We start from the raw sequence: 16,339 nt of genomic DNA, 5'->3' as shown, positions 1-16,339 counted from the left end.
ATTTTTACATATAATACATATCCTATATTTAAATTTCCCTAATTGTCAAAGCTTATAACATGTACCCAGGGATGAACCATTGATTTATAACATGTAAAACATAACTATTTTCTTCCAATTTTTTCCACAACCTATACAATATTCATTTTTTAAATAAATTAACACCACCACCACAAAGCAAAAGAAAGTCAGTTAACAAAATTTTTTATTCTTTACCTGAAAATATCCACCTCATGAACAGTAGGTAAAATAACAGATATGTTTGTGTCCGCCTGAGAGATAGAAAAGAAAAATAATAAGAGAAGATATCACCAAAATGTAAGGAAAATTTAAAAATCTATCTATCTCATGATCAATAAGCCATGCTGCCCTGTCTAACTTTTAAGATTCTCTTCCTTTAGGAACAGCCAGAGAGGGAATGGGTCTTACCAATCTTCCCTAATATAGCAGAAGATCAAAAATTATGCAGATATCATGGATAAAGAATTAATCCCGGCCAGGCATGGTAGCTCATGCCTGTAATCCCAGCACTTTGGTAGGCCAAGGCGGGCGGATCACGAGGTCAGGATATTGAGACCATCCTGGCTAACACGGTGAAACCCCATCTCTACTAAAAATACAAAAAATTAGCCAGGCATCGGGGCAGGCGCCTGTAATCCCAGCTACTCGGGAGGCTGAGGCAGGAGAATGGCGTGAACCCAGGAGGTGGAGCTTGCAGTGAGCCGAGATCGCACCACTGCACTCCAGCCTAGGCGACAGATCGAGACTCCACCTCAAAAAAAAAAAAAGAATTAATCCCAAGCTCATACCTGTAATCCTAGCACTTTGGGAATCCAGGAGGGAGGATCACCTGATGCCAGGAGTTCGAGACCAGCCTGGGCAACAGAGTGAAATCCCATCTCTACAAAAAATATTAAAAATTAGCCAGCCGTGGTGGCATGCACCTGTAGTCCTAGCTACTTAGGAGGCTGAGGTGGGAGAATCACTTCAGCCCAGGAATTGGAGGCTGCAATGAACTACGATCGTGCCACTGTACTCCAGCCTGGGAGACAGAGGGAGACCCTGTCCTTGTTTAAAAAAAAATTAATCCAATAGTCAAAATTAGATTAATTTGCAACTGTATGAAATACTCCCATTAATATTGGTTGATATGTAACAGAAATACTAGTTTTCCTACTGCTATCTGTTTTTTATTCAATTCAAAGAACAAAGTACAACAAAAAAATTTAAACCAGTTAAAACATTTCAAATGAAAACTTCAACCCCACCCATGAACAGATGGTGCTTTTGGAAAAATAAAGGGCAATTGTAACTACAGAATCCTTTTAACTGAGTTTCCTAAAATCAGAAGTCTGCTGGTCACTCTCCTAAGAGGTTTTGCCAGAATCGAAGCTTATTGAAAAAAATTCACTTTCCCCTTTTCCTCACAATTAAAATACAAATTCTGAGTTCTCCAGTCTCTACTGGAGAAATAACAAGAAAAAAGACTCTAAGAAACTTTAGAGAATATATTACCAATTCATTAAAAATTATTTAATGGGACATTTCAGTAATATTCAGAAATATGTAATAAACTCAAGAAACTCTGCATTTGCTAGTTTAAAAATTCTGTTAAAGAGACTATATGTGCTGGATCATTCTACCATAGTACCATACTACCTGCTGAGTTAACTGCACTATTTGAGTTGTCCCAGGCTTGTCATGACATGTGGGAATCCGTACCTAAAAGAAAGACAGGAAATTATTTTTGGCTATAAAAGAATGGGGGATGAGAAGTGCTGTATCCTGCTGCTAAAAAGGTATGGTCAGTAATGCCAAAAAAGCTACAAAAACAAAATTATCTATGTCAGAGTTAAAAACTAAGGTCATATTTATTTTTAGTCACAGCAGAAAGTAAGTAAATTAAGGTCTCCATACCCACACACACACACAGTAATCACTAACTCCCTGAGAAGCAAGTATGTTGAAAAACAAAATGGACATCAGCTTCATACTGCTTCCTGTTTATTGTTCAAATCTTTGCTTCATTAATATACACACACCCAAACACACCCTCTCAAGCTTGCCAAATTTTTGGATAAATCTCACAGGAAACAATGAGAACACTCAATCCAAAACTATCAGTATTACTTTTGATGATTTCCCAAGGAAAAACATAATACAGATCCTACAAAAATGGCCAAATGCAGAGAGAGAACATTGTCAAAAATAAGTCCTACTCGATAGTGAATTGCGAAGCACTTAGAGTACAACTTATACAAAGTCTGAGAGCAAAATGCTAATTCATTTAAAAGAAAAATCTAACAGAGAACAAAACCCTGGGATGAACATGTATGGTCTGACATCACGTGTTAAGAACATCATTTAGGACTAAGAACCAATGGCTTTCCCAATTTCTCTTAATTTTTATTAATTCATACTCAGTTCTACCAAGTAATCTGTTTCTGCATATCACTCATCTCTGGAGGCACTGGCAGGGCCATGGAGTTGCAGAACTCTAGGAGGTAGCATTTACATGTACATGTATTACATACAAATGACACTCTTCTGCAAACTCTACAGGATGCCATGAGATCAGAGGTGCCTGAAGTTGTGTGACTAATGGTTCTAAGAAGCAAAACGTATTGCAATATCTCTATAATGCCTCACATCAATGACAAACAAGGGAAAGCAATAACACGATTAATGTTAATAGAAGGTTAAAATGCAAAGCCCATGTGTGAGCTTCCTACAAAGTTCTTTTTTTTTTTTTTTTGAGACAGGGTCTCACTTTTGTCGTGCAGGCTGGAATGCAGTGATGCAAACATGGCTCACTGCAGCCTCGACTTCCCAGGCTCAAGCAATATCCCAAGTACCTAGGACTACAGGTGTGCACCACCATGCCCCGCTAATTTTTTTATTTTTTGTAGAGACAAGGTTTCACCATGTTGCCCAGGGTGGTCTTGAACTCTTGGGCTCAAAGGATCCACGCGCCTCGGCCTCCCAAAGTGCTGGGATCACAGGTGTGAGCCACCACGCCTGTCCAAAAGTTCTTTAAAAAGATCACAATTAGCCTAGGAAACATAGCAAGATTCTGTCTACAAAAAGTTTAAAAATTAGCCAGGTGTGGTGGTGCATGCCTGTGGTCCTGGCTACTTGGGGGGCTGAAGTGGGAGGATTGCTTGAGCCCGGAAAGTTGAGGCTGCAGTGAGCTGTGATCATGCCACTGTACTCCAGCCCGGGTGACAGCACAAGACCCTGTCTCAAAAAAATAAAAATATAAAGCAGACAGTTGAGATATAAGATATTACCTTCATTACCACCCCCATGATTGGCAGGTGTAATGTTTTCCCTGGCACTGGGGCAGGCCATCGATCAACATCATTACAAGCTGAAAAATATAACAAAACATTTTCTTAGAATAAGTGAAAATATCAAAGTATTAAAAATGAGGCATTAGAAATAAGAACACTACTTTCCATATAGCAGAAAAAATATACCTGGAAAAATGAAAGATAAAAGGCAAAAGAAAAGTCAAAGTGATGAAAACATTTTATATTTCATTCAGAAATACACATGTTCTAGAATATAAATTGGTTAATTTATATCCTAAGAATTAAAGGGAGTTTTTGTATTCATCTATTACTACTAATTAGCTACAGAAGCACATCAACTGGCAAAGGCCTTCCATCTGTAGCAAGTGACATAAGGATTTTTCAATAGTATTCTGAGTATTAGAACTGTCAACTTGATATTCATTTATTATTATTCTAATAATAATAGGCATCATCCAAGTAGTTAGAGGAGATAACAAAAGACAGTTTTGGATATCTGTAGGTACAGATGCCAGACAAATAGTTTTATACCTTTCTCCTATCATATATTCCTTAAGTTCCTACCTGAATTTTTATAAATCGTTATAAATCGACTTCATTTTTATCACTCATTTCCAGTAAAAATTTTAAAACTCCTGCATAAAGGTACTCAACTCATACAATGTTAAACTTACCTGCTTCCAAATACGGTTCACTCTTTTCAAAATACTCTGGTGCTATCTGTTTGAGCACAGTGTGAAAAAAATGAATATAAGGTAGTTTGCTGATCAAAACCAAGGACTAAGGAAAAAACAAAAACAATGTTTTAAAAATTGCTTTGTCATTCATTTCTTGTATAATCAATTACTAACAAGCTAAATTCAGCAAAAAGTGTGGATTTTAAAATAAAAAGGCTTTTACAATGGATAAAGGAAACAAAACCATAGCTGCAGAACACAAAAAGTTTAACCTTATTGCTACACTTTAAGAGCATAAAGGCATGCAACATTTTCCTGCTCTTCAAAAAAAGAATTTCCTATCAACAAACTAATGTCATGAGTAACTTCGAAAGTCTAGCTCCTGCTATCCTTACAATAGCAATATCAGGAATTAGCCATATGAAGTTTTCCTATTAAAGAAAGAGCAAATTTTGATACTTTTCCAAAAGACTTATGAGTTATATTTTACAGTTCAACTGTCACAGCCACATAGTTGGAAATTGTAACCTTATGGTTTGATCATTTCTGATACAAATTATCCCAATTTTTAAACTTTTTTTTTTTTTCTTAAAAACCACTTTTTATCTTTCTAACACCAATTAGCGGTCAGGGCAAATTCTGAGTACAAAAGGGAAAGGTATGTCTTGTTAGCTGGGATTAAATAGGAAAGATTATTTTCTTTATTTTTGTTTCTTTCTTTTTTTTTTCTTTTTTTTTTGAGACAAGGTCTCAGTCTGTCACCCAGGCTGCAATGCAATGGTGTGATCATGGCTCATTGCTGCCTCAACCTCTTGGGCTCAGGTGATCCTCCCGCCTCAGCCTCCTGAGTAGCTGGGACTACAGGTGTATGCCATCAAGTCTGGCTATTTTTTGGGGGGCAGGGTGGATGTTTGGTAGAGATAGGGTTTTGCCATGTTGCCCAGGCTGGTCTCAAACTCCCAGACTTCAGCAATCTGCCCACCTTGTCCTCCCGAAGTGCTGGGATTACAAGTGTAAGCCACTGTGACCTACCTGATTCTTTTTAAGAAACAAAAAGAATTGTACATTTGGAGGAGAAACAATAATGGCTAAGATGTTGCTAAAGTTTATTTACTGGCTCTTAAAAAAAGATATAATAGTTCAGGCGTTTATTAGTTGCAACAATATTACAATCTGTTTATTCCTTCCCTTATTCAAAATGTAAAACTTAAGTGGACTCCTCTGGCTTTTGACAGAATCCTGCGCAGTAACTGTAACTTACTGTCAGGAATCTAGCACAGAAAGCAAAAACTCAATAGAGGTTAAACATATAGAGACAGGTGTCTATAGTATAATAATAACAACAACAAAAAAAAAGATAAAATATAAACCCAAGGCCAGGCACAGTGGCTCACACCTGTAATCCCAGCACTTTGGCAAGTCGAGGTGAGTGGATCACCTGAAGTCAGGAGTTCGAGACCAGCCTGGCCAACATAGTGAGACCCCGTCTCTACTAAAAATACAAAAATTAGCTGGGCATGGTGGTGCATAACTGTAATCCCAGCTACTTGGGAGGTGCCTGTAATCCCAACTACTTGGGAATACAGTACCTATACTCCCAGCTACTTGAACCTGGGAGGCAGAAGTTGCAGTGAGCCGAGATCGCACCACTGAACTCCAGCCTGGGCAACAAGAGAAAACTCCATCTCAAAAAAAAAAAAAAAAAATCTATATATATATATAGAGATTATATATATATATATATATATAGAGATTATATATATATATATATATATATATATAGATATATCTATATCTATATAGACCCGGCCTATGTATATATATATAGATATATCTATATATATATATACATAGGCCGGGTGCAGTAGCTCACACCTGTAATCCCAGAACTCTGGGAGGCTGAGGCATGTGGATCACAAGGTCAAGAGTTCAAGACCAGCCTGGCCAAGATGGTGAAACTCCGTCTCTACTAAAAATACAAAAAATTAGCCAGGTGTGGGGCGGGCACCTGTAATTCCAGCTACTCGGGAGGCTGAGGCACAGAATTGCTTGAACCCAGGAGGCAGAGGTTGCAGTGAGCTGAGATCACGCCTCTGCACTCCAGCCTGGGCGACAGAGCGAGACTCCGTCTCAAAAAAACAAAACAAAACAAAACAAAACAAAAATATATATATATACATAGCATGTTTAAAGATAAAATACCAAAGACTTTAAAGACTCAAATCTAACACTTTCCATTTTTCTAATGACAAAATAAAAAATACTTTTTTTATTAGTGTGTATGACAATTACCTTCTGAAAGTAGCCTCTTTTTAGAGTTTTATCTCGAACTTGTCGGAAATACACATATCCATAAAAATAAGCAGGATCCTTCTATGAAGAAATTGACAAGTAAGTGTGTATGGGGGGGTACATATATATATGTATCTATATCTATATCTGTATCTATGTCTTTTAATATTAACATCAGGTTCTTTTATAAACCCAAATCAAGACATGAGATATACACAAAGAGCTAGTTATGCTTTTCCAGCAACAAACAATAATCATGACAGCAATAGCCGTATCAGAACCTTCTAACTCTTGACATGGTCCATATGATGTGCGTAAAACCTTAAAATTAAAACAAAAAAAACCCTCCTAACTTGCCCAAAGATGGGAAAGTACTAATTACAATCTAAGTACTAAAGTCAAATTTTCCCCCATAACTTACTCAGCTTACATTCTTTATTTGTATTTATACTAGGAGATTGAAGTTAAAAAAACAATCAAATTCTGTTTTCCCCAATGTTTTATTTAGTTTCTACAAAATTCTACCTACAATTTTGAGATTGTCAAGGATATGGGATCAATCTTAAAACAAAATGAGGTATCCTAACATACAATTTCAAGAGAGAAAATAAAAGGAGTTAAATGACAATGTGGATCTTATATAGTCAGTTACACGTTAACCCAATAATAATGAAGCATAACAATGTTTATCAACATACAATCTGAAAGGTAACTGCATTCCAAAAAATTTAAGAAGTGTTTACATCTTAATGGAGTAAAGTTTGGCTCAGTTCCTTATTTGATTATTATTCCTTAAACAAATATATATTGACCACCTACTTTGAACAGGGTAATGTGTTAGAGAAGATAAAAAGATGCATAAGACACAGTTCTTCCTCAAGGATATCATGATTTAGAAGGGATAAGAAAAGTAGAAAAATGAGGCCAGGTGCAGTGGCTCACGCCTGTAATCCCAGCAGTTTGGGAGGCCGAGGTGGGCGGATCATGAGGTCAGGAGATCAAGACCATCCTGGCCAACATGGTGAATCCCTGTCTCTACTAAAAATACAAAAATTAGGTGGGTGTGGTGGCACATGCCTGTAATCCCAGCTACTCAGGAGGCTGAGGCAGGAGAATTACTTGAACCCAGGAGGCGGAGGTTGCAGTGAGCCGAGATTGCGCCACTGTGCTCCAGCCTGGTGACAGAGCGAGACTCAGTCTCAAAAAAAAAAAGTAGAAAAATGAATATTACTGTAATAGGAGGATGGGTACCATGAAAAAACACAAAGTGTTACAGGAAAGCCAAGGGGAAAAAGTAAAGATTTCATGGAGACAGCTGTTTTTGAATTGGGAATTGAAGGATGGATATGACTTAAATAAAGACAAAGGCATTCCAAGTTGAAAGGGCTAGGAGTTTCGGTAAAAACACAAAAGACAGAAAAATACATGCTATCTCAGGAAAAAGCACATAGTTCAGTTTGACTAAAATACGGCACATATATGGCAAACATAGAAAGGAGATGAGGGTGAAATTTTGATGATAAAGTTCTTATTTTGGAAGGTCCAAAAAGTGAGGACAAGGAAGTAGTACTATACCTCTTTACTCGTTAAACAACTCATAGTCATTTTAGATTTTACTTATATAATATATATGTACACTTTAGCTGGCAACACTGTGTAAGATATATTGTGCTGGAATAAAACAAGAGGTGGGATGACCTTGGGTAAGTTTCTTATCCTCAATAGCCCTCAATTCCCTCATCTACAAAAGGATCTCTCTTAGAGCACTGTATGGAGGATTAATTAGATGATATATGCTTATTAATACAGTATCTAGAACATAAAAATCCCTAACAAATAACAGCTATTATTATCATTGGTTGGAAGAATATATCAGTAGTGACAGCAAGGAGGAGATGGCTCTAAGAGACATTTCACTGGTAGTATCTCTGCCATTAGTGGAACCAGGGAGGTAAACTGTAAAAACTGTTATCAGGCAAATTATGTCAAAGTCACACTGGATGTGCTGAGAGGGCATCCAGATGAAAACGTTCCTCGTGTACTTAAAAAAAAATCTAGGCTGTAAGGTCATCTGAATTATTAAAATGTTTTAAATAAACAATAACTAAAACAAGGCTCATTCAAAAATCAAAGAGACAACTATGTTATCAAGTATGACTACCTCAACTCTAGATGACATTTACTATACAGTACAACTCCACTCCCACATCTAATTCAAGAATTTATTAACAAATGAAAGAAAATTACCTGAACATTCTAATCCATTTTTATAAATCACAGTGACATTATGTTTCAAACACAGTAACTGTATAAAGTCTCTTTCTTTCAGATGCTGAATCCTTATGAGTAAGACTCACTTAGGAAATTCAGCTATATAATACAGTAGCAAAACAAAAGCAAAATATTTCTGAATAGTGTCAGAGGTAACTGAATAAATGAGTTCTAAAGTTTCCTCTCACATGGACATTTTTCTATGACTACTTTTCCAACCTTTAAGTAAACTGGTAAATCTTTGTCAAATTGATCCAGGAGACAATGCAGCGACACCCTCCTCCCAGAAGACTGTCGAAATCTAAAACAAAACTGGGTATCTCCAAGACAACCTAATGAAAATAAAAATGAAATAAATTAAGGAGAGCTTAGTATAACATTTATCCAGTTTCATCAATTTTAGAGCTGAAAAAAATCCTATCAATCATTTTAACCCATTCTGTCATGTTTTGGAGGAAAAAAAGGAAATCTTAAGAGTTCAAGTGACTTGCTCAAAGCCATCCTTGCTGGTTAGAGGCAAACCCAGTAGTAAAACATGCATCCTAACTCCTAAGTCTCTTTACTATTTTTCCTATTCCATATCCCTCATGTAATTAAACATTTTTGGAATATATCTGCATATAATGTTGACTCACAAACATAATAATGAGCAAAAGATGCCAAACACAAAATAACACATATTGTTCAAATCCACTTTTATAAAATGTTTTGAAAGCAGGCAAAACTAAACTGTAGTGCTTAGGGATGCATGGCTGGATGATAAAAGTATAAAAAAAGAAAAGTATTGTTATAAGAAAGGATAGTGGTTACATTTGGAGGAAAGATTCACCCCAATTTCCTTGTCAACAAAATCAAGGAGTACTATTAGATAATCTCTAAAGTCACTTCCAGCAGTAACATTCAAAGATACTAAAATAAAATTCCCCAACTTGACCTATGACTGTACTGAATTCCAAGCATCTTACCCAATATGATCACTAAGAAAACTAAAGATCTACAAGATCCAAAAAGATATAAAAGTTATGCTGTGAGCACCATAGCTTTCTGATGATTCACTCAAAAACAGAAAAATTTTAATGGAAATTGACTTTTTCTTTTATAAACATAGTTATAAGAATTAACTTACATAATTTTATTTTTTTGAGACAGAGTCTCGCTTTGTTGCCCAGGCTGGAGTGCAGTGGCGGGATCTAGGCTCACTGCAACCTTCACCACCCGGGTTCAAGAGATTCTCCTGCCTCAGCCTCCTGAGTAGCTGGGATTACAGGTGTGTGCCACCATGCCTGGCCAATTTTTTGTATTTTTAGTAGAGATGGGGTTTCGCCATGTTGGCCAGGTTGGTCTCCAACCTGATCTCAGGTGATCTGCCTCCCAGAGTGCTGGGATTACAGGCGTGAGCCACTGTGCCCGGCCTTTTTAAAAAAATTTCACTAGAGATGGGGTCTTGCTATGTTGCCCAGGCTGGTCTTGAACTCCTGGGCTCAAGTGATCCTCCCACCTCAGCCTCCCAAAGTGCTGGGATTACAGGCAAGAGCCACCACACCCGGCCTTAAAATGTTATTTTTATATTTGTACAAACATAGCTACATAGTGGATCATAATGTCTAAGACTAAGACAAAACATGAAGCTTCAAGAGCCAGCCCCTCCCTTGACCCTCAGCTTATATAGTCACTCTTTCTGTGATTAGGGTGGTTAAGCTTGATTGCTGAGAAACAGTATTTCAGACCAGAGCTTCTCACAATTTATTCCATAGACTGATGCCAGTCCATAAACTCTTGTTACTGTTCCATAACCAAATAAATATGCAAGTTGAGAATATACATTTAGAAACTTTCACAGCAACTTGATATTACTGTAATAAATTTGGACTTTTAGACCAGGCACAGTGGCTCATGCCTGTAATCCCAGCACTTTAGGAGGCCAAGGCGGGTGGATCACCTGAGGTCAGGAGTCTGAGACCAGCCTGGCCAACATGGTGAAACCCCATCTCTACTAAAAATATAAAAATTAGCTGGATGTGGTGGCAGGCACCTGTAATCCCAGCTACTCAGGAGGCTGAGGCAGGAGAATTGCTTGAACACAGTAGGCAGAGTTTGCAGTGAGCCGAGATCACACCACTACCTCCAGCCTGGGCAACAGAGCAAGACCCTATATCAAAAAAAAAAAAATTAGACTTTTATTTAACATTTCTTTTTTTTTCCTCATTTCATTTTGTTTTTCTAATAATTCGATTAAATTGTTTTCCAAAAATATTGGTCCATAACTGACTGGAAATATTAAAAACCCCAACTGGCCCTTCAACACGGTATGAGAAGTGCTGCTTTAGCAACTGGGAAGTGTAAAGCACATGATGATGTCCCTGCTGTCTACAAAGAAGAAATGTGTTGAGACAAATATTGACTGCATGTCAAGTCCATCCAGAACAAGGAGGATTAATGTTTCCCTCAGATTCACCATTGCTTCAAACTCTCTCTACTAATGCTGAGTTTTTTTCTCTGGACATGTTTAAAATACAGTGACTACTCTCCTTGGGCACTCATCACAGCTTAAGCCTCAGGAACACCTACATCCAGATGATGTTAATGGTAAATGATAAGGAAAAAAACACTGGACAAATATTTATCAGAGGGAAGGCCCTCTTTAAACTTAGGCTCCTAAAGATAAAAGCCATTCAAATGGAACAAAAAACTGAAACCTAAAAAACCAACCAAACAAAGCTTTTTTAAAGTCAGGAGAATCTAAGGTGGCAGAGGGGCGGGGAAGTGCAAACCATTCCAATCTCAAAAGCATTTTTATCTGTGTCATTTTTTCATCTAGTCTAACATGCTGTTTTACTTTAAGTGTGTATACAATGGAAATAAAGGCTTGATTTATGTCTCTTTCCTAAAGACTGCTCTACTGTGTCTGGATTTCCTTTTACAGCAATTAAAAGCTATCCTGGGAAATAATAAATCCATTTCAAAGTTGGTACAGTAATCCTTTTTTTTCTTGAGATGGAGTCTCACTCTGTCACCCAGCCTGGAGTACAGTGGCACAATCTTGGCTCACTGCAACCTCAGCATCCCTGATTCAAGAGATTCTCCTGCCTCAGCCTCCTGAGTAGCTGGGACTACAGGCACACACCACCATGCCCAGCTAATTTTGTATATTCAGTAGAGAAGGGGTTTCACCATGTTGGCCAGGCTGGTCTCGAACTCCTGACCTTAAGTTATCTGTCCGCCTCAGCCTCCCAAAGTGCTGAGATTACAGGTGTGAGCCACTGCACCCGGCCTCCAACTTCCACTTAATAAACACATAAAAAAAAAAAACAGTTTGGATAACTGCAAATGAAAATAGCAATTTCAAATATTTACAAAACCTATAGTCTCTTGCTACCTAGGATAATGATGATCTGTTAAGACAGCAAAGTGCCTGCTTTCAGGTCTTTTGTAGATTTTCCTTGTACCAACCATACTTCAAGTCACAGGAACCACACTTCATCTGATGTGCAGCACATAAAAAAAGCATTAAATAATATCTGTGAGAAAAAAATCAGTCGGGCGTGGTAGCTCCCACCTGTAATCTCAGCACTTTGTGAGGCGGAGGTGAGCTGATCACAAGGTCAGGAGATCGAGACCATCCTGACTAACACAGCGAAACCCCATCTCTACTAAAAATGCAAAAAATTAGCCAGGTGTGGTGGTGGGCACCTGTAGTCCCAGCTACTTGGGAGGCTGAGGCAGGAGAATCACCTGAACTGGGAGGCGGAGGTTGCAGTGAGATGCAACCGTGCCACTGCACTGCAGCCTGGGCCAAAAAAAAAAAAAAAAAAGAAAAAAGAAAAAAAATCTAATGTCATTCATAAGCCAAAAGTACTCAAAAATTTTTTTGATAATGACACATGCAGAGGCTATAAAACTAGATATAGGCTATCTAAACACCACAGAATTAACTTCTTAGCCTTGATATATGCGCGCGGGGGACTTTTCCTCTACCATCTTAGGTTCACTAACTGGGGCCTGTGAAATAAACAGACAACAGATTAACGAGAAAAGATTTAGTTCGAATGCATACAAAGGCTTCAGAGAAAAAAAGTAAAAACCCAAAGAGGTGGTTAAACTTGGGAGCTTAGATACCATTTTAACAAAAGAAACTAAAATGCAGACAAAGGAAAAAGGATTTGGACTTCAAGGGGTGGTAAACTGTGGGAAGGTAAACATATAGGTAAAACTAATGAAAGAGCCTTCCTTCCTTCCTTCCTTCCTTCCTTCCTTCCTTCCTTCCTTTCCCTCCCTCCCTCCCTCCCTCCCTCTCTCTCTCTCTCTCTTTCTTTCTTTCTTTCCCTCTCTGGCCCAGGCTACAACCTACTCTGCTGCCCGGGCCGCAAACTGCCTGGGACTGCCGGCGCGCGCCACCGCTACCTGCCTTTTCTCCTTTGGATGCAGGCACGCGTTCGCCATCTTGGCCACGCTGCTCGCCAGCTCCTGACACCGAGTGCTCTGCCCGCCTCAGCCTCCCGAGGTACTGCGACTACAGACGGAGTCTCGCTCACCCAGTGCTCGGTGTTGCCCGGGATGGAGTGCAGTGGCGTGGTCTGGCCTCGCGGCAGCCTCTACCCCCCGGCCGCCTGCCTTGGCCTGCCAGGGTGCTGGGATTGCAGCCCCTGCCCGGCCGCCGCCCCATCTGGAAGGTGGGGAGCGCCTCTGCCCGGCCGCCCCGTCTGGGAGGTGAGGAGCACCTCTGCCTGGCCGCCCCGTCTGGGAAGTGAGGAGCGCCTCTGCCCGGCCACCCACCGTCTGGGAAGTGAGGAGCGCCTCTGCCCGGCCACCCACCGTCTGGGAAGTGAGGAGCGCCTCTGCCCGGCCACCCACCGTCTGGGAAGTGAGGAGCGCCTCTGCCCGGCCACCCACCGTCTGGGAAGTGAGGAGCGCCTCTGCCCGGCCACCCACCGTCTGGGAAGTGAGGAGCGCCTCTGCCCGGCCACCCACCGTCTGGGAAGTGAGGAGCGCCTCTGCCCGGCCACCCACCGTCTGGGAAGTGAGGAGCGCCTCTGCCCGGCCACCCACCGTCTGGGAAGTGAGGAGCGCCTCTGCCCGGCCACCCACCGTCTGGGAAGTGAGGAGCGCCTCTGCCCGGCCGCCCCGTCTGGGAAGTGAGGAGCGCCTCTGCCCGGACACCCATCGTCTGGGAAGTGAGGAGCGCCTCTGCCCGGCCACCCCGTCTGGGAAGTGAGGAGCGCCTCTGCCCGGCCGCCCCGTCTGGGAAGTGAGGAGCGCCTCTGCCCGGCCACCCATCGTCTGGGAAGTGAGGAGCGCCTCTGCCCGGCCTCCCATCGTCTGGGAGGTGAGGAGCGCCTCTACCCGGCCACCCCGTCTGGGAAGTGAGGAGCGCCTCTGCCCGGCCGCCCCGTCCGGGAAGAAATGAGGAGTGCCTCTGCCCGGGCGCCCCATCCGGGAAGAAGTGAGGAGCGCCTCTGCCCGGCCGCCCCATCCGGGAAGAAGTGAGGAGCGCCTCTGCCCGGCCACCCACCGTCTGGGAAGTGAGGAGCGCCTCTGCCCGGCCGCCCCGTCTGGGAAGTGAGGAGCGCCTCTGCCCGGCCGCCCCGTCTGGGAAGTGAGGAGCGCCTCTGCCCGGCCGCCCCGTCTGGGAAGTGAGCAGCGCCTCTGCCCGGCCGCCCCGTCCGGGAAGAAGTGAGGAGCGCCTCTGCCCGGCCGCCCCGTCCGGGAAGAAGTGAGGAGCGCCTCTGCTCGGCCGCCCCGTCCGGGAAGAAGTGAGGAGCGCCTCTGCCCGGCCGCCCCGTCCGGGAAGAAGTGAGGAGCGCCTCTGCCCGGCCACCCCGTCTGGGAAGTGAGGAGCGCCTCTGCCCGGCCGCCCCATCCGGGAAGAAATGAGGAGCGCCTCTGCCCAGGCGCCCCGTCCGGGAAGAAGTGAGGAGCGCCTCTGCCCGGCCGCCCCGTCCGGGAAGAAATGAGGAGCGCCTCTGCCCGGGCGCCCCATCCGAGAAGAAGTGAGGAGTGCCTCTGCCCGGCCACCCATCGTCTGGGAAGTGAGGAGCGCCTCTGCCCGGCCACCCATCGTCCGGGAAGTGAGGAGCGCCTCTGCCCGGCCGCCCTGTCTGGGAAGTGAGGAGCGCCTCTGCCCGGCCACCCACCGTCCGGGAAGTGAGGAGCGCCTCTGCCCGGCCGCCCCGTCCAGGAAGAAGTGAGGAGTGCCTCTGCCCGGCCGCCCCGTCTGGGAGGTGAGGAGCACCTCTGCCTGGCCACCCATCGTCTGGGAGGTGAGGAGCGCCTCTGCCCGGCCACCCATCGTCTGGGAGGTGAGGAGCGCCTCTGCCCGGCCACCCATCGTCTGGAAAGTGAGGAGCGCCTCTGCCCGGCCACGCCCCATCTGGGAAGTGAGGAGCGCCTCTGCCCGGCCACCCATCGTCTGGGAGGTGAGGAGCGCCTCTGCCCGACCACCCATCGTCTGGGAAGTGAGGAGCGCCTCTGCCCGGCCACCTATCGTCTGGGAAGAAGTGAGGAGCGTCTCTGCCTGGCCGCCCCGTCTGGGAAGTGAGGAGCCCCTCTGCCCGGCCGCCCCGTGTCTGGATAGAAGTGAGGAGCTCCTCTGCCTGGCCGCTCCGTCAGGGAGGTCTACCACGGAGGCCAGAAGCAATGTGGGGGCTGGACGTGGTGGCTCACGCCTGTGGTCCCGGCACTCTGGGGGGCGAGGCGGGTTGATCACTTCGGGCTAGGAGTTCGAGACCAGTCTGGCCAACTTGGCGAAACATGAAGAATACAACAGACAAACCAACCAACCAACTCAATGACAACAAAACAGGTCTACCCTGGAGTCATACTCTAATTTTTTCTATTTTCCTCCCTTTCTGATCTTTTATCCCACTTTCTTTTTCTTCCCCTTCCTTCTCCCTCTTCTTTGTCAAATAGAGGATTGAGTTATTATCACTGATCCATATAAAGTCCCTCTCTCATTTATTTTAACTCCCACCCCCATTTCTATTCCCCGACTTCCCATGTGCAACCTTCCTAATATGTTTGATACGCATCTTTTTTTGTATGTATTTTTAGAAAATCTTTATTGTTTTTGTATGCAAAAAAAATTAATAATAAAAAAAAAAAAAACTAATGAAAGATAAGGATTATTTTAGCAAGGCTTATTTATGCAGAATTAAGCTGGTACCATCTCCAGTGATAAGAGTTTTCTCTGGTGATTCAGAATCTTTCTCCCCTTCCTGGTATGGGAAAGGGGAGGGGTGACACCTTCACAAAGGGAAATGTATGTCTTGCTTTTAGGCATATAGGGGTAGGGTAAAGGGCTCTTTTTGCATCTGCTGTTTCTCAATTGCCTTCAACTCAAAATAATTCTTAAGCCAAAGTGGTATATTTGGGGGTGGTATATTCGGATCCCCTTCATGCTCATATAGAGAAGTGAAAAAGAGAGAGGAGCCATGACAACCAGCTATGATCTGAAAGAGAAGAACATCCAGCATAATTCACTGGGATTCCATGCAGAAAGTCAGTTCATTCCACAATGCATACAACTCAGCTTACTCTGAGTCCTGGAAATCTAACCCATCACAGCATATAAGAAGTGTATGTACAGATTTTGTAAGAAAAATGTTAACTGAAATGAAGATACATTCCTACAAGACCTCTGTATCATTATTTCATAAATGGGCCAAAAACACTAAAATAATTCCAGGTCAGAAAAAACGCCTTACTGGGATCTCTAAAAGGCAGTATCTAATTTACCAAGATACCACTTTTCTTTCATATAGTTCGCCAAAGCTGAGTTCCAAATGTATA

General features: G+C 42.6%; 1 protein-coding gene across 9 annotated transcripts in view; it reads right to left on the bottom strand.

Moving 5' to 3' along the window:
* The window catches only part of DENND6A (DENN domain containing 6A), a 69,231-nt gene that overhangs the window by 32,208 nt on the left and 20,684 nt on the right, over window positions 1-16,339 (bottom strand). For 5 of the 9 annotated variants that reach the window (XM_055273271.2, XM_063645415.1, XM_055273295.2 and 2 more), the window contains 6 exons: window positions 8,774-8,886; window positions 6,284-6,364; window positions 3,989-4,094; window positions 3,291-3,370; window positions 1,660-1,722; window positions 217-272 (listed from right to left, as the gene is read on the bottom strand). In XM_055273271.2, the coding sequence (XP_055129246.2) occupies window positions 217-272; window positions 1,660-1,722; window positions 3,291-3,370; window positions 3,989-4,094; window positions 6,284-6,364; window positions 8,774-8,886 (499 nt within the window). The remainder of the gene's footprint in view (window positions 1-216; window positions 273-1,659; window positions 1,723-3,290; window positions 3,371-3,988; window positions 4,095-6,283; window positions 6,365-8,773; window positions 8,887-16,339) is intronic. The other 4 variants (XM_055273280.2, XM_063645423.1, XM_063645413.1 and 1 more) reach the window with 2 other exon arrangements.

Source organism: Symphalangus syndactylus, chromosome 1 (genome assembly GCF_028878055.3).
Source record: "Symphalangus syndactylus isolate Jambi chromosome 1, NHGRI_mSymSyn1-v2.1_pri, whole genome shotgun sequence".
Taxonomy (NCBI): Eukaryota; Metazoa; Chordata; class Mammalia; order Primates; family Hylobatidae; genus Symphalangus; species Symphalangus syndactylus.
This window is presented reverse-complemented; position numbering and strand designations above follow the sequence as displayed.